Source organism: Acomys minous (genome assembly GCF_964271855.1).
Source record: "Acomys minous genome assembly, chromosome: 5".
NCBI classification, from domain to species: Eukaryota; Metazoa; Chordata; class Mammalia; order Rodentia; family Muridae; genus Acomys; species Acomys minous.
Window position 1 is genome coordinate 76,811,424 of NC_140494.1, and position 22,052 is coordinate 76,833,475.

General features: G+C 42.1%; 1 protein-coding gene across 3 annotated transcripts in view; it reads left to right on the top strand.

Annotated features, from left to right (window-relative positions):
* Positions 1-1,511: 1,511 nt before the first annotated feature.
* The window catches only part of MTMR2 (myotubularin related protein 2), a 63,229-nt gene continuing 42,688 nt past the window's right edge, over positions 1,512-22,052 (top strand). The window contains exons 1-2 of one of the 3 annotated variants that reach the window (XM_084783553.1): positions 1,513-1,754; positions 8,596-8,666. Coding sequence is in view for 1 of the 3 variants with exons in the window: in XM_084783552.1 (XP_084639678.1) it covers positions 1,675-1,754 (80 nt within the window). In the remaining 2 variants the exon portion in view is untranslated. Of the gene's footprint in view, positions 1,755-8,595; positions 8,667-13,872; positions 13,892-22,052 lie in introns of those variants that run through there. The other 2 variants (XM_084783552.1, XM_084783554.1) reach the window with 2 other exon arrangements.

The window sequence follows — 22,052 nt, forward strand, 5'->3', positions numbered from 1 at the left end:
ACTAGTTAAGAACCAATCTCCTTTAAAGATGGACTGGAACCCCTCCTTCTTTCTTTCTCTCCTTTCCTCTTTTCTGGACCCCTGGAGATGAGCAGACTTTTCTATCACATGTTCCCAGTGAGGATGTTGTCTTTTAACACAGGCTCAAAAACAATGGAGCCAAGTGACCACGGACTTAAATCTCTGAAACCATCAGCCAAAATAAATCTTTCATTAGGCGTAGTGTCACAGTAATGGGAAGCTAGCACACAAATCATCTGCTTAGCTCTATAAATTAAGATTTTTCTTTTAAAATTCAGGTAATTGGTTTAAATTAAATCTAGTTTGTATCAGCACAATTGTACTCATCCTAGTAAGAAATTTTTGAAAGGCTATTTTACTTACAGAAATATTCTTCGCATTAATTTTGCTTTCCAAATGTGTGAGGCAGAGTCACAATTAGAAAGATCTCTCTAGTCCCATGCTTCCTGTGTCCTGAGTAACAGCCACTGGTATTAACAATCCCCTTTACTCAGTTCCTGTTCCCTTATCACATTCCATCCCCACACCCTCTTCCTGCTTTGCCAGGGAATATGAAGGAGTGCACAGGAGGTAAATCTGCCAGCTATTTTAAACCACCACATTTAGCAGTATTTGTGTCTAATTCTTTCTGTGAACTTAGCAGTTTCTCTCACGTTCTCTCTTCAGTACTTCCTCCTATGCTTCATGGGTTGGTGCCTAAGTACGTATTCAGCTACAAACACACTTCCAAGTCATACTAACCCTCTTTTCCCAGGAGACCTGAACACTTCAGCTTGATTCTCACTTTGCATTGTATAACGTTGTTCAGGGGTGGAATGGAAATGTGATTTTCAACGTTTTCTCCTCCCTCCTCCAATCTGAGGTAGCTGTTATGACCTTTCTCCTACCAACCACTAGTTGCTGGCCCACCATCCTTTAGATTTCTCTCGTAACAATGAACATTTACTACGTTTGTTAGATTGCTTATATATACATGCACCCATTGGCTACTGTGGGAGTGCTTCACAAGCAAACACTGCTTTAGGCATTTTACACTTATCAACTTACTAATTCTGAGGTTAATAACTTACATAGAAGGAAGCTAATGTAAACACAAGGTTTACACTGGGGGCTGTGTATCTGAGTCCGCCCGACTTCACTGCTACCTTTACTTAATGGATTCTTACCACACACTCGATGTTTCTCAAAGACTAACCTCCTCCTTAAATACTGCCCCTTGATCTCCCACCTCACCCCCTCACCCCCCATTCCACAGGCTGCCCACATTCCTCTCATTTTCCTCGAGTTCGCCGCTCCCAAGCCTTCACATCACTGTGTCTTCTGACATACTGGTGTTCCCTTCCTTTTGCAAATTTTCTTCTGGAAATTTCCCTCATAGCTCAAAGTCTCCACCCTGCTCTTAAACTTGCTTTCTTCAACCAGGCCTCTCGCTGGGCAGCCGTGGCGCACGCGCACGGGCCAGCTTTTTTGCATCGCCACGGGGCCCGGCTCCCAACAACCCCCGCGCGCGGTGCAGGCTGGGGGAACATGGCCGCTTCCGGTCTCGCATTCCGGCAGATGCGGGGTTGACAGCGGCTGCGGCCCCGTGCGCTCCTCGCTCTGTATCTCGCGCCGGTGGCGGCGGAGGGCGTAGCGGCCTGCTGTTCTCGCGCCATGGAGAAGAGCTCGAGCTGCGAGAGCCTCGGCGCGCAGCCTCCGGCGGCACGGCCGCCCAGCGAGGACTCCCTGTCCAGGTGAGGCCGGGGCGTGGGGCCAGGGGTCGTGCGGTGCTGGGACAGAGGCCGGCATCGTGCGTGGATGGAGATGCCAGGGCGTGAGGGAGGGAGGCCGGAGCATGCCGAAGAAGAGGAGGCAGGGGCTGCGGGAGAGAGAGCTGAAAAGGGAAGGGCAGAGTCGTGCGGGAATGGAGAGACCCGGGCCTGGAGAGGCTGCGCCTTGAAGAGAGGGGAAGCCACGGGCGATGTGTGAGGGTATGGAGAGCCCGGCACAGCCATGCTTCCTCCTCTGGGTCTTGGGTGTGAGAGATGAAAATACAGTTGTTTTTTTATGGCCACTGCCTCTCTTATTCCTGCTCCATTTCCGCTTGTGGAGTTTGCTCCAGTTCTGTTTAAGGACGCAGCGTTTTTACTTTATCAGGAGTTCTGTTGTCAGTGGCGTGGCATTCTCACTGATTTGCTCTAGTCAGAGTTTAGGGGCCAACCCATAAGCAGACAAGTGGCCTTGGAGGACACTCTGAGACAAGCTGCCTCCCAGAGCCAGCTTCTCAGCCAGCTTAAACATCAGTGACATTACCAACATAATGTACGTTAAATGTAACGTCTGTTTGTGGGGCATTTTAGATAATAGCTTCATTATAGAAACTTGCTAGCTTGATTTTTTTTTTAACCTTATTGTAGGTAAACAGTCACGGGTGACTAATGTGCAGGCAAGGTAGACTGTGTTATTTCCACTCACCCTGTTAAGTCTATATCTAAATTATTTCAAGTTTTCTTTTGTTAGTCCACAAAGTACTGGGAGCAAGGTATTGATGTTTGACTATGGTAGCTCAGCTTGTCCTGTCACTCAATCCTGTCACTCTAAAGTTGTACTCTTATCTTTTGTTTTTATACAGAAGCTCAAACAAGAAATTATCTTATGAATTTTCTTTAATATATTCTACACAATCATCTTTAATATTGCTTAGTGCATCCCACAGTTTCTTTCACCCAGTAAATCGATACATTTATTGCTATTTAAAATGTTTTTAATGTGTGTATAATTGGATGAATTTGGGTGTACCACATGCATGCAGGAGCCCAAGAAGTGAGATTCCCATAAACTGGGGGACAGGCAGGTATGACCCTCATGTGAGTGCTGGCAACTGGCCCCTGGTCCTCTGCAAGAGCAGTGCTTTCAACTGCTGAGCCATCTCTCTAGCTCTGACTTAAATTTCTGTTGAGTTTAGATAAGAGGATAATTATGCAAAAAGTATGTAACTTTCTATTGTTGGAGAATGGAAACTATTCAGCTTAGCACAAACACCTTGAACTTTATAACTGAAGTTGATAAAGCACTCATTTCTAAGGGTCTCAGATGCTTCTACTAGATGAATTTAGTTGAAATATGTCTGATTGGTTGGTTGATAGTATATTTTTGTCCTTTCTGGGAAGAATATAAATGTGAAAATGAACACTATAACTCATTTCAGGGTGCATTGGTTTTTGAAAAGGTCATTCTCTGGTGAAGTTGGGTGAAAGGCTTTTTGGGAGGTCTGTAGTTGCTACTAAAAGTGTTGTCTTGATGGATTGCCTGGGTCATTTTAGATTTGTTGCTGGTTTAATTGTCTCCTGGGTCAATATAGTTCTGATATTTTTGGCTTTTAAAAAAAACCTAAATTTTTAAATGCAACATCCAGATAGTTTCTAGTGAGCTGTAGGAAGCAGTGTGGTGAACCTTGCTTGGTACTGCCCTCTTTGGGCAGCTCGTGCCTAGGCTGCGGCATCAAAATGTCCTCTAATATGCTGGTCGTCCAGCTGTTTCTGTAAGCTTATTTTTGTTGGTCTTGCTCTATGGAATGTAAACATAGACCTGACCTTCAGCGATGCATTGTATTTGATCACTTACATCTAGTTTCCAACCTTCAGGCTTCCGTCAAGCTTGTGGCAACCTCAGGTTCTTACTTGTATGTGAAGCCATGTGACACCCTTGTGTGGTTTTTATTGGCAGATTTTCTTTTCTTTCTGTGCACAGCTCTGTCTTTATTGAGCCTGTTATTTGCTCCTTGCCTTATTTACTACTACTACTACTACTACTACTACTACTACTACTACTACTACTACTTTGACTCCCTAGTCTCTTGATTTTCCCTGTCAGTCATTGTAATGTGCCTTTTCTTCTTCAACATATATCCTTATGCTATAGCTATTCTGGATAATACTTACTTTACTTTGATGTTTATCAATTGCTTTCTAGTTGATAAATCTGTTTGCTTGTATGTTTCATGCCCCGTCTTTCTGCTTAAATTCATTAACAGGAGGATGTATGCGTACTTCAGGTCATTCACGACGAAGTGCTTTTTTCTTTTCTTTCTTTTTCTTTTTCTTTGTTTGAGAAAGGCTCACTGTGTAGCCCATTCTGGCCTTGACCTAAAAATCTTCTGCCTTAGTCTCCTGAGTGCTGTGATTACAGGTGGGCACCATTTCTCTTACCTCTCAACTTAATTACATTTTAAAATTGCACGTCTTTCTTAAAATTATTATTATTTGACAATAGTGAATCCTGGGGTTACTGTTTCTGTGAACTTTAATTATAGTCTTAACAGGTAAAGAGTTTCCAGGATGCTAAAGCATATTTTGTTGCAAAATCTTATCTGTAGTTTTAACTTCAGGGTTACTTGAAAGTGATATATTGAAAAGAAATGTATCATTTCAGTAGTGATAAATATATATACAGTCACATTCGTACCCATTCACATGGGGACTAGTGGTGTTTTCAGAGGCAGCTGGCCAGGACTAGTGCTAGACTTTACAGCTTCCAGACAAAGGTGACTGTCTGTCTGTTTGTTTGTCTGTCTGAATGTGTCCCTTGGCTTTGTTGTTACTGGCACTGAATCAGGCACTGATTTTATTGGTAATCTGAAAGTTATTTTACATTTCTTTATTTCTAGACCCCAAAAGAACTTTAATATTCTCTTATTTAAGACCCAATATTATGCCGGGCGGTGGTGGTGCACGCCTTTAATACCAGCACTTGGGAGGCAGAGGAAGGCGGATCACTGTGAGTTCAAGGCCAGCCTGGTCTACAAAGGGAGTCCAGGACAGTCAAGGCTACACAGAGAAAGAAACCCTGTCTTGACCCAATATTATTATGAATTTACCAGTATTATCAAGATTTTTTCCCCCTATATTTTGAAACAGGGTTTCTCTGTGTACCCTTGGCTGTCCTGGAACTTGCTCTGTAGACCAGGTTTGCCTCGAGCTCAAGAGATCCACCTGCCTCTGCTTCTCATGTGCTGGAATTAAACCACCACCACCCAGCTTACTGTCAAGACTTTAAAAAGCCTGATTACTGTTCAAAAGTATGAAAGTTAATACTGAGATTAAAGCTGAGATTGGGCCCTGTTTACTTTTTTTTCTTAAATCTCATCTTTAAAGGAAAATTTCTGAGTATTTATTTATTATTTGTAGCTGTGAAAAAACACACTCAAAAGTGTAGACTCTTAAGACTTTTCCTAAAAATACAGATCCTAATAAGATGCATTACAGTAAGATACATTTTTTAAAAGTATTGTAATGGAGAAATTATATGAGAGCATAAATAAACCAAACCAGTGCAACCTGAATTGTACCCAAGGGAAGGAAATAACTTAGCAGGGCACAGTTGGCCAGAAGGTAGGAAGTTTGTTTTGGAAAGCTGCCAAATTAATGCTATTGTTTTAAAAAACCACCAGGGCCTAAGATTACACATGACTTAGGATTTTGAGTAGTGGAAATTCTCCAGATTCTAGTGTGGAATGTTTTTCTCTTTCTTTTTTTTTTGGGGGGGGGGCAGAGGTTAGGGTTAAATAGGTAAAGTACTTGCCGTCTCTGTGCCTTGTAATTAGGGCCAAAATGGCTGAATCTCCTAAAGAAATGCTAAGCAAGGCCCTGGAATGAATTTATACACCTGATTCCTACAGGAAGTAGGTTAAAAATGGGACTCTAAAAAGTGGTGATGTCAGAGGGTTCCTGAGACTCACAGAACAAGGGATGGTGAAAGATGCCCTCCCAGCGGAGGCCGTCATCATTTCAGTGCCTTTTCCTGTAGTTCTGCTACACACAGCTAACTGTGCTTATCAGGCACCAGACCCTGTGAGCAAGCTGCGCAGCTCTTGTTGCTGCATACGGAGGACCCATGGTGGCAACTGCTTTCTTTTCACAGACTATGGCTACTGTGAATAACCTTCAGCTCGCTGAATACTTTTAGTCTAGATGAAATTATGACAGATACTGGGCTTTAAATGTAAAAACTGAACTTTAAAAATATGCTTTAATGTATACCACCCCCACTCCCCATCTCAAAACTGGTTTGTGAGAAATTCCAGGTTTTTAAAATTTAGGTATTGTGTATGCACAGCTAGGCACCTCTCCCTCCCTCCCTCCCTCCCCCCTCTCTCTCCCCCTCCCTCTCCTTCTTCCCCTCCCCTTCTCTCCCCATCTCTGCATGTAGGTGCACAGTTGTGTTTGTGCCTATGGATAATAGAGTTGGTTTTAGATGTCTTCCTCTTGTTCTCTTTTTCTTTTTTTGAGGCATGTCCCTACTGTACCAGGAGTAGGCTATTTTGCCTAGACTGGTCAGCCAGTGAGCCTCTCTACTCTCACCGTGCACCTTCCTCCACCCCAGCACTAGAGATACAGAAGCACACTTACACCTGGCCTTTCTGTGGGGCCTGGGGATCTGAACTTGGGTCTTCATGCCTGCCCAGCATATACTTTACCTACTGAATTGTTGCCTAGGTCCTAGATTTTATGTTTTTATTGATATTGCCTTGCAATGCTCATGATGGACCCAGGTTTTATGTGTGCTAGGCAAGCACTGCACACCTAAAGTTGGGATTAGATTTAGCAGAGTACAACAGAAAACCTGAACTAATGGTGATTTGAAACAACATTTGTTTCTTTTCCCACACAAAAGCCTGCAAAGTTAGTGCAGTTGTGATGTAGTGGACCTGAGTGCCAAGGATACAGATTCTTCATGTGTTTTACATTCCAATGTTACCTTATGAGCCAAGATTGTAGTTAGAGCCTGGCATTGCAATTTCAGGCAGAGGAGCAGTTTCTCTCTTTAAAAGAGATGCTTTTGGAGATCAGGAGTTGTTTTTAAGCTTCTGTCTAGTTGGCTCTTGCATGGTCCTGTGGCCATGGCTAGCTTTAAGGTAGTCTAGGAGATTAAGTTCTGTAGGCTCTTCTCTGAGGCCTTGTGCTAAGGCAAAACTTGGAGGTTTTGACTTAAGGAATAGAAGGGAGCGAGGTGGGGAAGAGGGAGGAAGCAAGCGGTGGGGGGGATGAATATGAGTGGGAATAAGACTAGGAGGTAGGCAGTGGATTCTCCCACACAAGTGAGCCATTTAAAAGCAAGAAGGACATTCCTGTGGTGCTCATGTAAGCTGAAGATACCTCTGGTTGCAAGGCAGGGGCCACAATAGAAATAGGAGCTGCTTGTAGCAAACCAAGAAACTTGTCAGTACCTCCACTTGAAGTTGAGTTGAGCTTTGTGTGTGTGGGGTGTGTGTGTGTGTGTGTGTGTGTGTGTGTGTGTGTGTGTGTGTGTGTAAGTCAGGACAGCCTGTGTGTTAGTTCTTGGTCTTCTACTGTGTCTGAGGCAAGATCTCTTGTTTGCTGTAGCATGTGCCTAGTTGGCTACATCCTGAGCTTTCCCAGACTCTTCACTGTCATTGTCCATTTAGTCCTAGGAACACAGGAATTATAGATGTGTGCTGTTGTCCTTGGCTTTATGTGATTGTGTGATATGAACTCACACTTGAACCCCATTCTTGAAGCATATGCTAAACCCACTGAGCCATCTCCTTAGCCCTAACTCAAGCATTTTAATAGTGTGATTTGACACCTAAGGAGGTGGATATTTGAGAACAAGTGTTCCGTGGGTAGAGACAGCCATTGTTCATCAGGCTGTAGGTTCCACAGGTACAAACACAGATCTGTCCATCTCTGCAGGATTCCTTTTTCTGATGACAGCAAATGAGTGCTTGTTCAAGCAGTTATATGTCTCACTTCGACTTTGTTATTCTGTAAGACGGGTAGTAATTACCTTGTGATGGGCCAGTAACTATCAGCCATACTTTTCTTGACCTATTCAAAGATGTATGTCTCTAAAGGTCGGAAATAAAATTAATAAATCTCCCTTTTATAATATTACAAAAGTATTCTTTGATTATATTAAAGGCAGTAACAACAATAGCAACACCCAGGGTAAGTTTTGCTCCGTGTGACAATTGTTACAGCAGCAGATTAATAGCGTTAACAAACACGGTGTAGTGTAATAATAGCCCTGAGTGTGTGCTGTGTCTTAGTGTCTGCTGAGTGTGTGCTTTTCTCACATCAGCCTAAGCTAGGCCTTATTACATTTTCCATTTCACAGATAACACACTTAAAGATTAGAGTGGACTGACTTTGAAGTGCAAGGCTATTAGACTTCAGGGACTGTGTGTGATGACATAGAAACGATTGTGCCTCAAGAATAGGTGCCTGAGACAGGTCCTGGCAGCTTTGCAGCTAGAGGGCAGTTCCTGCACAGATTGGCGCTGGTTACAGAGGTGTGTACTTCATATATTGCCACGTGAAGAAATATAAAAGCATGTTGGTGAATTGACAGTTTTCTTTACCTTTGAATAATTTTTTTCATACAGAAAGATGTGTGGTGGTTGTATAGTTTTTATTTACAAGGACAATTTTATGTTTGAAGATGGCATGACTTATAAAAGTGAAGCCCTTCTCCCTTTCCCCTGCCCCTCAGACCTTGCACAGTCATTTAGGATACTTAACTCTAGGGCTCATTCATGTTCTGAACCCCCCTAAGTTCCTTTGTGTTTGTTTACAGTTAATGTGTTAAGAACCATTGACATTTGAAGATCATCAGAAGTGAAGATAAAACATCTCAAAAATTATAATGTAAGTGAATGGGAAACTGCAAAAAATGGCCAGAAATTAATATTGCCAGTAATATCTTTGGAATCCAATATTAACCCAAATGCAATTTGTGCGTCTGCCTAACCAGTGACCTCAGACTTTAATCTCAATTCCATGTTCTAGTCAAGAAAATCCTGTGATTTCTTCTACTAGGGGAAAGCAGTCATTAAGTTTTAGTCACCCAGTACTTTTCCATTAGGCTTTGTGACGTGGGGTGCTTCTGTATACTTCCTCCCTTTTCTGCCTTAAGACTTTGGAATTTGATATGAGAACAGGATGAATAGGGTACACGTTACATTTGTGTGGGGACTTTTCTGGTAGCAGATCTGTATGTGGTTTATGTTGCTACCATTTTGTATCTGTTAGTCATAGAGAGGATTGTTAGATACACACTTCCTCCCCTTTCTACCTGCTCCTGTCTTTCACCTCTGCTTCTTTCTGATTTGCTGAGGGTTCACTGTGTCTTGTACTCTATGTCCTAGAACCTGCGTTTCTATTTATTTTTCCTGAGACGGGTTCTAATGTAACCCAGCCTGGCCTCATCCTCACTGTGCAGAGGGATCATGAACTGCTAATCCTGCTGCTTCTCCCTCTGAGGACCAGGGTTACAGGAGCACATCACCATCACTGCACCTGCCTTTGTGACTGCGCATCAAACTCAGGACTTTTTTAATGCCAGGCAAGCTTTCTACCACTTAGTTCTGAATTCTTGATAGCTTGGTGCTGTGACAGCTATATTACTGCTAGGCACATCGGGATCACTTGGTACTTCTCAGACACTCTGGAGACCTGCACGCTCTAGTTCAGGTGCTGCTAGGTGAGCGTTTAGGTTGTAGTTTCTAGCGCATTCTGAGTCTTCAGGAACAGGTCCAAGATCCTGTACTGAGTAGTCTGAGAACCATCAGTTCAGATGCTTTTTGGAGTCTTAGTCCAACTCCAATAGTCTGCAGATGGAGAAGAGACTGTTTATCCAAGACACAGCCAGTTTTTGGAAGCTGGGAAAGGTTAGTATTTTTCTTCAAAGTCATAGGTATTTTGTACTAAGTTCCAACTCTGCATTGGAGATTTCACAGGCCATGTTGTAATTTTTGTTTAGCTAGACAACCTTACTGTTTCATGTTTATAAGCTCCTCCATCCCACATTTTAACATCATAACCAGTCCAACATACCTGGAAAAACCTAGAAGCCACAGAGGTCTCATTTGCTTGAAGATGGCATACTATTTCTAAATCTTTAGACAGATGTGTGGCTGATTCTGATTTTGGAATAATTGAGTAATAGTTTTGGTGGAGAAAAAGCACCTTTTTTTGTTTTTGTTTTTTAATCTAGGACGTTCATATTCCTGTCTGAATTGAGTTTACTACACTTCTGAAGATCCAGCTTCTTTTTTTATTGTCTGCAAATGGGAGGTGCCAGCTAGCTGTGCTGTGAGCAGCTCTGTTGTCATTTCTCTCCCATTGGGTTCTCTGAAGCTTAGTTAGGAATGGTTGAGTTTACTTGTATGGAACCGTCAGACTCCAAACCATAGGTGTTGCCATTGAAAATAGCTGGTATTTGTAATACATTAGTATTTATTGAAAACATTAAGTAATGTTTTGAACCATACACTTTGAATTAATTTTATTATTGTACATATTTTATATTGTGTGTCACAGTTCCTGAATTTTACCTTGTATTAGTAAATGAAATTAGCCTAATTAAAAAGAAAATATCCAATGGTTTTAGAAAGTTGGATTATAAAGTGTTACTACTCAATTTCTGAGTGTTTTGAAGTATGTCTTCATTAAAAGATGCTTTTTAGACGTTGTTTGCTTTGTGGTGTGGGGGACTAGGCAAGGGCTTGCATGTGTAAGTAGTCATTCATCTGTGCACAGTTATTATTCTTTGCTTTACAGATACCAATTCCATTGTCATTGGTTTTGTAACCACAGGCTCAAAGTTGCAAATAGGTCATCTCCAAAAAGAAGTATAGCTCAGTGGTAGAGCCTGTGTTTGGCATTCAGAGTCAACCCCCAGCATTATAATGGGAAGGAGAAAGATGAAGAAGACTTTATTATACAGTGTTAATTCCCTACCAAAGGAATTTACTTAAGAAATATCATACATGCTGAAATATACTTCAGAATGGCACTGTATTCCTATGATGATCTGTGAAATGTTTTGAAAACTAGAATGTCACCACTGTATTGTAACTGTTATGTACAGAGTTGCCTTATTATTTAACTATAAATATCTGTCATTAATTTAGTTTAAAATCAGAATGAAGAGTGTGTATACTAATCACTTGGCCTATTGTCTTATTTCTTGTGCTTGGATTTTATTGAGCCATTAAGCATGTGTTATTAAAGTAATCTTTACACAGTAGCCTAAATTTCTTTCATCGTGTCACAGTCTGATGGTTAGTGTCATCTACTTGAGGGTCTAGCATCACCCAGGACATGGGCTTCTCACATGCCTGTGGGGGATTATCTTGATGATGATATTCCATGTGGGAAGAAGACCTGTTTTAAAGAGGTTGGGACCACTCTGGGCAAGGCAGCCTTGACAACAAAAGCAGAGAAAGTGAGCCAACTGCTGGGTCACTCATCACTGCTTCTGGACTGTGGATCTCAGGCTCCTGTTGCCATGACTTTCCTGTCATGATGGACTCCACCCTTGATTGTGAGTGGAAGTAAACTTTTTCTTCCTTAAGTTACTTTTATCAGGTATTTTATCACAGCAATAAGAAGAGAAAGTAGGCCTGAGTCTTAGTGGTCAATCCAGATTTTCACCTTCAATATGTAAAATACTCAAGGATACTATATTGGAAGACCTCTTTGAGCAAATATTCATCGAAGAAAATGATTAGCAAATAAATACATGAATGTTCACTCATCTTTTCAGTATACTCACAGTGGCTACAAAACATGCAGTTAGGTGTCAGCTTTATAGTTGCAAAGCTGTCTTGCTTTTGCAATCCATGGGTTTTTAAGAGAGCCCCAATTTGATAGATAACAGACCCAAAGTTTTCCAGTATCCCTGCAATAAAAGTTGGAACTGAAATTTGGATTTTCACTTAAGTGTTCTGTTGTCTTTACTCCCAACATAAATTAAAGTTCAGAAGTGGTAAAACTTCGCAGGGTGTACATTTTGCTGATTAGAGGAAATTTCTTTTGTTGCACAGTTGATGACAAGCTATCATTTTGTTCAGTCTGTTCAATTAAGACTAATAACTAACCCTACAAAGATTCTCACTTCATCTACGTCTTCTCTTTCTCTTTATTCATTTAAACTTATTTTGTATGTGTGTTGGGGGGGCACATTCCTCAATCTGTCATAAAAATGGAGAAAAAACTGACAAAAGCAAGCAACAAGTAATGACCTTATGGCCTGTCATTTCTGGTACCCAACCAATCTGGTATGTAGTGAACAGTTCAAAAGGATGGATGCACATTGCCGGGTAGAAACCCATGAGTGATAACTTAGTATTTAACTTTGTCAGGCTAGGAAGAAGATAAGATATGGCTGTGCTTTCTTAGTGCTTTGGCTTCATGATGGGGAAACAAGCAAACACAGCTCAGCAACTCCACTTCCTCATCTTCACCCAAGTCTGGGTGGAAAGTTAGTTAAGGGGTGGGACAGTAACATGTACAGTAATAGTACCTGCATAGCCTAAGGACTGACACTAATTTTACTTAATCATTCACATTTACAAGTAGCATGAGAAGATTACAAAAAGTCATTCATTAAGAGGTGTATGGGGCCTGGAGAGCAGGAGCCTTGCTGCTCTTGCAGAGGACTCCGGCTCAGATCTCAGCAGCTACATGCAGTCCACAACCATCCATAACTCCAGTTCCAGGCCGTCCAGCACCCTCTTCTGACTCTGCAGGCACTAGGCTTGCGTGTGGTGCACACATACACATGCCAGCACAACACTTCCACAAAATAAGTCTCAGTGTTCATGTTTTTTGTGCTTGCTGAGATCAGAGCTTTACTGACTAAGCTGATGATCCTGTCAGGTCAGACATCGAAGTAACCCGAATTAGAATCTGACACATACTTCTCTCAATTGAACAGAGGTATAAGGAAGTTTTCCTTGTAGGTTATATGAGTCCACTTAAGTATTGATTTAAGCTGCTTGCTGAGTACACGGTTAATGCGTGATTTTGAGGAGTTATTTTGGCGCTGCTGTGGCTGCTGGGTTGATCCTGGAGCTCAGGAGCCCCTGTTCCTGGCCTCACCCCACCTCATGTGGACACTCATTTGGTTGCAGTGCTTTGGTGTTTACCCGTTTTGTTAAACTTTTAAATATGATCTTTGAAAAACCATATTGTGGGAAAAACAAGTCTCGCAAGCTGTTGTCAGTATAAATTGGCTCTTCAGACATGTGTCGGCATTAACAGATCACATGTGCTGAATTATCTGGATACAATGATACCAATTTAACCATGTGTCCTGAATGACTTGTTCTTACCTCTTGGCATTTTCCAAAGCACCAATAAGCACCAGGCAGGGCTACCAGAGCTCAGATCCATTTTTTTTTTAAGATTTATTTATTTATAATTATGCATACAATGCGCTGCCTGCATGTACACCTGCAGGCCAAAAGAGGGCACCAGATCTCATGGTTTCGAGCCACCATGTGGTTGCTGGGAATTGAACTCAGAACCTCTGTAACAGCTGTCAGTCCCTTTAACCTCTGAGCCATCTCTCCAGCCCTCAGATCCATTTTGTTCTGAATGCAGACTCTCATTTCTGTCAGATATCTTGATAAAACATCATTTCTGACACCTCTCTTGTCCTGTAGATGAGTTAGGTTTAAATATGTAGAGCTGCCATAGCATTTGAAAAGAGTGGTTAAATGCGCACATTACTGCGCTCTGGTGGTTTGCTTTCTGTTTCGGAGACAGATACTCTGACAGTAAGTTTTTGTGCTACAAAACACACTGCAAGCCTTTTATTATTTTTTAAGTAAAATTTCAACAGAATGACTAATAAGCACAAGCACATAGAGTGCTTAGGACAAACACTACAGTCCATTGTGTGAGTGTTGAGAGCAAAATTTGCATTCTTAGAAAAGCTTTCTCCCAATAGGATTTCAGAAGGAGTTCTTTAGTATTCATGGGTAGACACATTAATAACAAGAAAACACGCTGAAAGCACCTCATCTTTTCCCGGGATACTCAACAAAATTTGAATTGGCAGTGAGAACAGTTGTTTAAACAAGGCAAGTGGTTTAGATCTTGCTATGGTCAGCGGAGCCTGGGAGTAGAAGGGGCATGGCGGATCCTGAACCCTCTTGAGACTTGTTTACTAGGAGTGTGAAAAGTAGGTGCCGGGATGTGATTTTCTGGGCTGTTTGGAGAAAGCGTGTGTGATGCTTGTCACGTTTCTTGTATCTCTAATGTTCACTTTTACATGAAGCATTTAGTGCTTTAGGAGTGCTGGCTGAGGCGGCATCAGCAGCGTATCGGAATCTGTTAGTGCTTGCATGTTCTTTTCTGTTTTTATTGTTGAGTGTTGCCAAGTGACAATTTAAAAGAAACTAGTGATGATTTTATTAACAATCTAGCGAGCCAGTGGTTCCAAGATAACACTGTGTTGTTTTCTTTTAAAATACTGGTTGTAGACTTGGCTCTGTGATTGAAGCTTGAATTAACTTCTTGAATGGATTGAAATTTGTGCATGACGTCTGTGCTTGTGTGTGTGTGTGTGTGTGTGTGTGTGTGTGTGTGTGTATTTTAAATTTTCTCATAATATTTGTATTCAGTTATAAAGTTTAACAGTTGACCAGAGTGTTTTGGGTCAGTTTTCCAATGTACATAAAGATATTTATTTACAGTGCAGAGCTAAGTGAGGATGAGCTTTTAGGCCCAACTGGTTGGAAGTTATTCCTTATTTCTGATTTTATCTTGTTCGTTTCTGATAAGGTGCTCTTGTACTTCCACACTGCTGTTGTTGAACAATTTCTACTAGTTCAATATTAAGCCAGCATTTTATTGTATGATTAAAGAAAGAGCTTAGATTAAGTTGATTGAATTTATTTGTCAGTGGTGAAGCTAAGATTCTGTGACTAAAAGCTCATGTTTCAACCACTGTAACCTGTGACTGTATTCTGGGTTTTTCTCGTTTCCTTTTACATCCCGTATGAACCTTCATTCTCACTTCGGGCTGTGATAAGACGCCATCGTATCTAGCACCTTCATTAGCCACCCAGTGTAAGACAGTGAACCTGGCTTGTACAGTATGTAACACACAACAGCATGTGTTGGTTATGTAGCAAAAAACAGAAGGAACAGATTAGAGGTTCCTGCTCCTCAAACGGAGAGGAAGAGGGAGAGAATAGGAGGGCAGTTAGCTGACCCTGCCAGCTAGTGGTGGGGTTCCTCAGACTCCGTTTTTCTGGGGAGCTGAAATGGTGCCTTGAGGTGTGAGGATGTTTGAGGTAGTGTGTGAACCTTGCTGTCTGCAGACATTGTTTTCTTTAGCAGCATTAATAAAGATGCTTGTAAATGTGGTAATGTGGTGCCTGTTACTTCCGTAGGCACGCTGCTACCAACATTGACTTGTTTAGGAGGGATTTTCTTAATTTGCAAGTTTGCACCCTAATCACTTCTCTGGAATATGTGTGGCTTGGGGACAGGGGTTCCCAAGTAAAACAAACCCCAGAAAAGTAGAAGATTCTCTATCTTTTGACACTATTTGGAAAAGGACAGAGTAATTCCTGTCTTCCTGCCAATACCTGGCTTGTCTTATGGTTCAAGTCAGTACTGCACTTTGTGGTAATAGAAGTTTTGAATAGGGCAACAAAGGAAAAAGGGGCATTGTGGTACATCAGCGGCCCATGAGCAGATGTGTGGGAATGACTAAGAGTCAGATAATGGGGCTCTGTTTGGTTCTTGTGATGGATAAAGCTATGCCACTAGCAGAAAGTGTGTGTGGAGTGGGTGCCTGGGGATGGAGAGGGAACGGTTTTGTGCCCACCTTCACTGTAGGTTTAAGTTCTGTTCTTTAAGAGGTGTGTGTGGATGCATGGATGCATTCTTTTCTGATATCAGAAATTAGCATTTAAATAATACCAGGTTTATTCTTTTTATGTAGGAGTTAAGAAGAATGCAGTTTGGGATAGAAAGAGAAGAGAATATTGGATTGGCTTCCATTTTTAAGAGTGATGCTGAAATTTTGGATAAATGCATTTGTGATGAGCATTGAACCCAGGGGTCTTGGCTTCTGCTAGGCCAGCGCACAACCATTAAGTTACATCCCAGCTGCTTGCGAGTTGTTAATGGCCTTTTTAAGGGTCATAGTCAGAGTTTAACGCATTAGAGTATAATTGTAGTGCTGTTGTGAGGGGGCATTTCTCATGGGAAAAATCACTTACATGAATAATGTAGAGTGTAATTGATGTCCTGGACAGTTTTCCAGAGTGCTGGCTATATTCCGACCAGCTTTGCTGTAATGCTTCACTAATTTCTAAGATTGGTGCTGTTTATGCCTTCTGTCTTGACATAACAGGCTTGACTCTCTGAGAGAGACATTAATGCTGAGGCGTGGAGTGTTGTGATTGCTTCTGTTCCAGAGCACACTTGACATTATGTTGTTTTGAATTTAATATTTGCATGCTATCCAGTGTGCCTTGGAAGTTGTTAGCTATGGCTTTGTACTTTGTCAATATGTGTGCATTGTGCATTTATGAATGTGTGTTTTTTGTGTTGTGTTTATGTGTATATATTTGTGTGCCTGTGTGTTGTGTCTGTGTGTGCATTTGGGTCTATATGTATGTATTGTGTGTCTATGTGTGTTGTGTCTATGAGTATGTGTTTGTATATGTGTGTATTTATATGTTGTGTACTTATGTGTGTATGTGTTTGTATGTATGTGTATTTATATGTAACCATGTGCTTATATATACTTATGTGAGTATGTATTTTTAGATATGTGTGTATGTTTTCCCATTGAAAAATGTACCGTAATAGAAGATTGTGATTTTAATTTAATTTTTATTTTTAACTCTGCCTACTGGCTTGGACAGAAAGGCCCATAACAATTAAGAATGAAAACAAATGATGCTGCAGTTCAAGGAAAGCCTTTACATGGGGAAATATACAGTATAATTTTTTTAAAAATGGAGCCAAGGGGCAGGACTATCACCTTTCAAATGTTTAAATTTGTGTGTATGTGCATTACTGGGAAAGGGGAAATTTGGGGACAATTTTCAGTGTCAAGAGCTGAAGAGTAATGAAAACCATGAAACCTAGTGTAGCAAAATGGTTTCAGTCTTTTTTTTTTATTTAAATTTATTTTGTAAATTTTATTCATTTTACATCCCAACATAGGCCCTCCCCTTTGCCTCCTCCCAGTCGCCCCCTCCAGCCTTTCCCTTGCCCTTCCCCCCCCCCCCACCTTTCCAAGTCTCAGAGAGGGGAGCCCTTCTCCCCTACCAGCTGACCCCAGCCTTCCAAGTCTCATCAGGACTGCCTGCATCCTCCTCCTCTGTGGCCTGGCAAGGCATCTGCCAGGGGGAAGTGATCAAAGAGCAGGCGACAGAGTCCATGGCGGGACAGCCCCTGCTCCCTGACTAGGGGACCCTATGGAGCCTGAGCTGCCTATTGGCTACAGCAGAGCACGGGGCCTAGGTCTTCTTCATGCACGGTCCTTGTTTGGTGCATCAGCCTCAGATGTGCCCCCCACCTCCGGGCCCAGATTTGTTGGCTCTGTTGGTCTTCTTGTGGGGCTTCTGTCCCCTCGCAGCCCTTCTGTCCCCCCACTCTTCCATAAAACTCCCTGCCCTGTGTCCAAAGTTTGGCTGTGAGACTCAGCTTCTGCTTCAGTCCCCCGTGGGGTGGAGTCCATGAGAGGACATCTGTGGTAAGCTCCCTTCCTGTTCCCTCTTCAACAGCTTCCGGTGTCTATTCTATTTGTCCTTCTGAATGAGAATTAAGCATCCTCCCCAGGGTCCTCCTTGTTACTTAGCTTCTTTAGGTCTGAGGATTGTAGTGTGGCTATCCTGTATTATATGGCTAATATCTGCTTATAAGTGAGCATATACCATGTGTGTCCTTCTGGATCTGAGTTGCTTCACTCAGGATGATTTTTATTTCCATCTCCATCCATTTGCCTGAGGACTTTAACATAAAACCAGAAATATTAACTCTATTAGAAGAGAAACTGGGGAAGAGCCTTGAACTCATTGGCGCAGGAGACAACTTTCTGAACAGAACATCAACAGCTCAGGTTCTAAGATCAACAATTAATGAATGGGACCTCATGTAACTGAAAAGATTCTGTAAGGCAAAGGACACTGTCTTTAAAACAAAATGACAGACTGTGGGCTGGGAAAAGATCTTCACCAACCTACATCTGGCAGAGGCGTTCAGTCTCTCTAACTGTAGCTCGGCTCCTGTCAGTGTTGTAAGCCTATGCCCCATCACAGCCTTGTCTCCCTCTGGTGGCACTGATTTATGCTAACTCCTCTGTTCTTTCTCAAGTTCTCACGTTCATCTTGTGGCAGGACTCCATCGTTTACCTCAAGCTGCTCTAGAACTTTCCATCCTCTTGCCGGTGCTCCTCAGGCCTAGGGTGACAGGTTTGCCCCCTCACGCCCTGCTAATTCTGCTTCTTGATGCTTTAGCTGTAACCCGTTAACAGCCGGGCCAAGTGTCTAGCCCTAACTGTTTATAGATCAAATTGTTAGAATTTCACCCCATTTAAATTTTCCCCTTGTGTATTTGACTCCACTGTAGTAAACTAGGTTTCTGATGGTTAAGAGGTCTGCTTTTCTGGCTTCCATTAGGTAAAATAATAGCTGGCATGGTGTTATTTGTGAGAGAGTGTGTTAAGTGGTTACATGTATTGTTTTATTTCACCTTTGTAAGTATACAAATAGCTTCTAGCATGTAGTTAGTACTCAGTGGCTATTAAGTAATTTATCTAATAAATACAAATAAAAATAGACCTGTGAGTATTGACTGTATGCCAGCTGTTATCATAGAACTAAACCAGTGTTTATCATCAAGAAAATTTTTACCCTTCTAAGGAACATTTTTAGATACATTTCTCTGTTCTATCCCCCATGTTCACATAGTTAGTGGACATGACTTTATCTCCTATGTTTTTTGTTTAAAATAATAAAAATGTCACTGCATGTATTGGTGGCAGCACTTGAGCAGTGGAGATAGGATGAGGGATTCAAGGCCAGCCTGGGCTACATGAGACTTTATGTCCGAAGACAAAATAACATTTAAACATTTTTGTTGTTCTGTTTGGCCCTACCTCAAAGGGCTACTTTACTTTGTTCACACCTGTAGGGCCCATATTCTCCCACTGGGAGTGCAGGTTCTGGACCCTGGGGATCCCGTTTTACTTCTAGGCTGTGCACCAGAAGAAATGTAGTCCTGCCCACTAAGTGCTAAATCCTTTCTGTGCTCCTTGGATCAGTTCACTTTTATGGACTTGATATAGCCACTGCCCAGCCTTAATCGCTTCACAGAATCCTAACTTTTTGCTCGTTTAGTGAACATGTCAACTTGAATAGTTTTGCAAGAATGTTACCTTCAACGGCATCAACATTTTATATTTTTTTCTACATTCCTCATCTGTTTAATCAGCTGTTTCTTCTGTGTATCTCATGTGTGTCATACTCTGCACCTCTCTAGTGTCTATTAAGAGTTGTAACTGCCTAAGAAGCCAGATTCTTCCAGAATTTTGGCAGCCTGAACCTTTTTCAGCCCAGTTAGTCTATCCTTCTCTGTGTACCTGTAGCATTTCTTTGTAAAGTTAGTCTTAGAACACTGATTCCAACAAGGCCCATAGTTTAATAGGAATCTGCGTCTCTGATGCCTGTTCCATGGTAGCACGTCTCATACTGTTCTCTATGTATCTTTACAGTGTACTCACCCAGCATAAAGTCATGAGTAAACCAGCGCCACGTAAACGAATAAGTAACACACGCACAAATGCATGGCTGGTGAGCTCTGAAACCCTTAGCCTCCTAGTAGTACATGTGGCACACACATGCCAGCTTTGTCAGAAAAATCCCAAGACTAACACCATCAGTTCCACCCATGACTCAGTTTTCTTCTTTCTTGTGTGGTTGGCAGAGAGCCTTCCTGGTCAGAAGACTTCCGATCGTACTTTGACTCTTCTCTTGCCCTTGCTGTCATACTACGTCAGTGCTAAGTTCTGTTGATTTTGGTCCCCATGTGTCCTATGGCCACTCCTGTTTAGATTTTATTGCTAGTTTGGACTCTACCTCTTCAGAGGTTCTTATCTTAGGGTTTTTACTACTGTGATGAAATATAATGACCAAAGTAATTTGGGTAGGTTTGCTGTTTATCTAAAAGTATGGCCTAATAATGTTTATTATTAGGCTTATAATTAATACAGTGGTATTATCTAACCCAGTATTATAATCAATAGATACAGGTACCTGATAGATTTTAGAATAGCCTTATTTCACCTGAGGCATGGCGCTTACTGCCTCCTCAGCTATCTTTCCCTCCCAAGCCTCCATACCATGGCATCTGTTCTAATAATTTCTATCTGGGCTACCTCTCATCCATAATTCCATAAATACTTGCTTATTCTGGTCTGCTTTCCTCCATCTATGTGGATCCTGCCATGTGTTCCTCTCTATGTTAACCCATCTCAGCTGTTTTCTTCCTTTCCTAATGCCTTTCTGCTCCTCTCCCATGATCCTTCTGTTCCCAAAGCCCAAGAACCTTTGACAGATCCACCTTCCCTGTTCAGGTATTGGCATTTTATTGGCCAAAAAGGAATAATTTCTTAGGCAAGGCTTACACAACAGGACAGGTATAGGTGAAAATATGCTTGTCTAGGCAGCAGCTACATCTTGGGAGCCAGTAATTAGCATCAGAATACATATTACCAGACCAACCCCCAACAAGTAGAGAAGGGTTTATTTTATTTGGCTTATACTTCCACATCATTGTTCATCACTAAAAGTCAAGACAGGAACTCAAATAGGACAGGAAACAGGAGGAGACAGGAGCTGATGGCCGAGGCTGTGGAGGAGTGCTGTTTACTGGCTTGCTCCCCATGGCTTGCTCCCCATGTTTCTTAGAGAACCCAGGACCACCAGCGCAGGGATGACACCACCCACAATGGGCTCAGCCTTCCCACATCAATCACTAATTTAAAAATACCCAACAGGCTTGCATATAGTCTGAGAGGCATTTTCTTTTTTGTTTTTATTGGGTTTTCGAGACAGGGTTTCTCTGTGTAGCCTTGGCTGTCCTGGACTCACATTGTAGAACAGGCTGGCCTCAAACTCACAGGTATCCACCTGCCTCTGCCTCCCAAGTGCTGGGACTAAAGGCGTGTGCCACCACCGCCTGGCAAGAGGCATTTTCTTAATAGGTTTTCTCCTCTCAGATGACTGTAATCTGTTTCAAGTTGACATAAAACTATTCAGCACAGTTCTGTTGGCAGATTTTTCCATTCTTACAGACCACTCCTCAATGAACCATTTAGTCTTCATAAGCCACAAAAACTTTTAGTGGGTTCTCCTTACAGAATTGAATATATCAGCCTAGATTGCAAGGGGTTAAGTATATGGGGAAATGTGGAGACCTCGAATTGCAGACTCTGAACTGAAGTGGTAGCCGGACTCTGAGACATGAAGTATGGTCTGCAGGTGTATGCAGAGGGGCTGCTGAGGAAAAGTCACGTGTGGATGTGTAAGAGAAACAAACTGTTGGCTCTGGTTCCTTAACAATTAAACTTTATTATGAACTTATTAAATGAACGTACCTCCCTTACAACCCGACTACACTAAACAGGAGGGAAAGGAGACTAAGGAAAACAAGAATGAAACCCCTTGAGTGTCAGTTCTTGGGAATGATTCCACCAAAGTTGCTGCTGGAACCTGGAGCAACCAGAACCCAGAGCCTTAGCCAAAGCCCAAAGCCTTGAAGCCTTCCCTGGAGCGGTTCTCTCTAAGAGCGTCTTGAAGTGGACACTACCAAACAATACCAAGACCCAAAAATGGCCCAGCCTCCTGTGGTTCATCTTCTAGTGGATAAACATCACCTGCTGTCTCACAAGTCTGCTCCCCATCCCACACTTGGGATCAAAACAAAAACATGTTTACATCCACTACCTATCCCAAACTTGGGATCAAAATAAAAACATGTTTATCTCCACTACAACAAATGCTGTCAGGAGTTGAATCCCCACAGATCACTCATTTCCACTTTCCACCTCGGAAGAGAAGACCTCCAGATGAGTGATGTCACCTGCTTTAATTGCATCCCCAGACTGCTGAGGTTACTAGGGTAAGAAATGTGTGACTCAAAATGAGGAGCTGTGGGGCAGAGCCCTGCCGGGCACTGGCAAGGCTGGTGTCTGAGACTCAGTTGTTCATGATC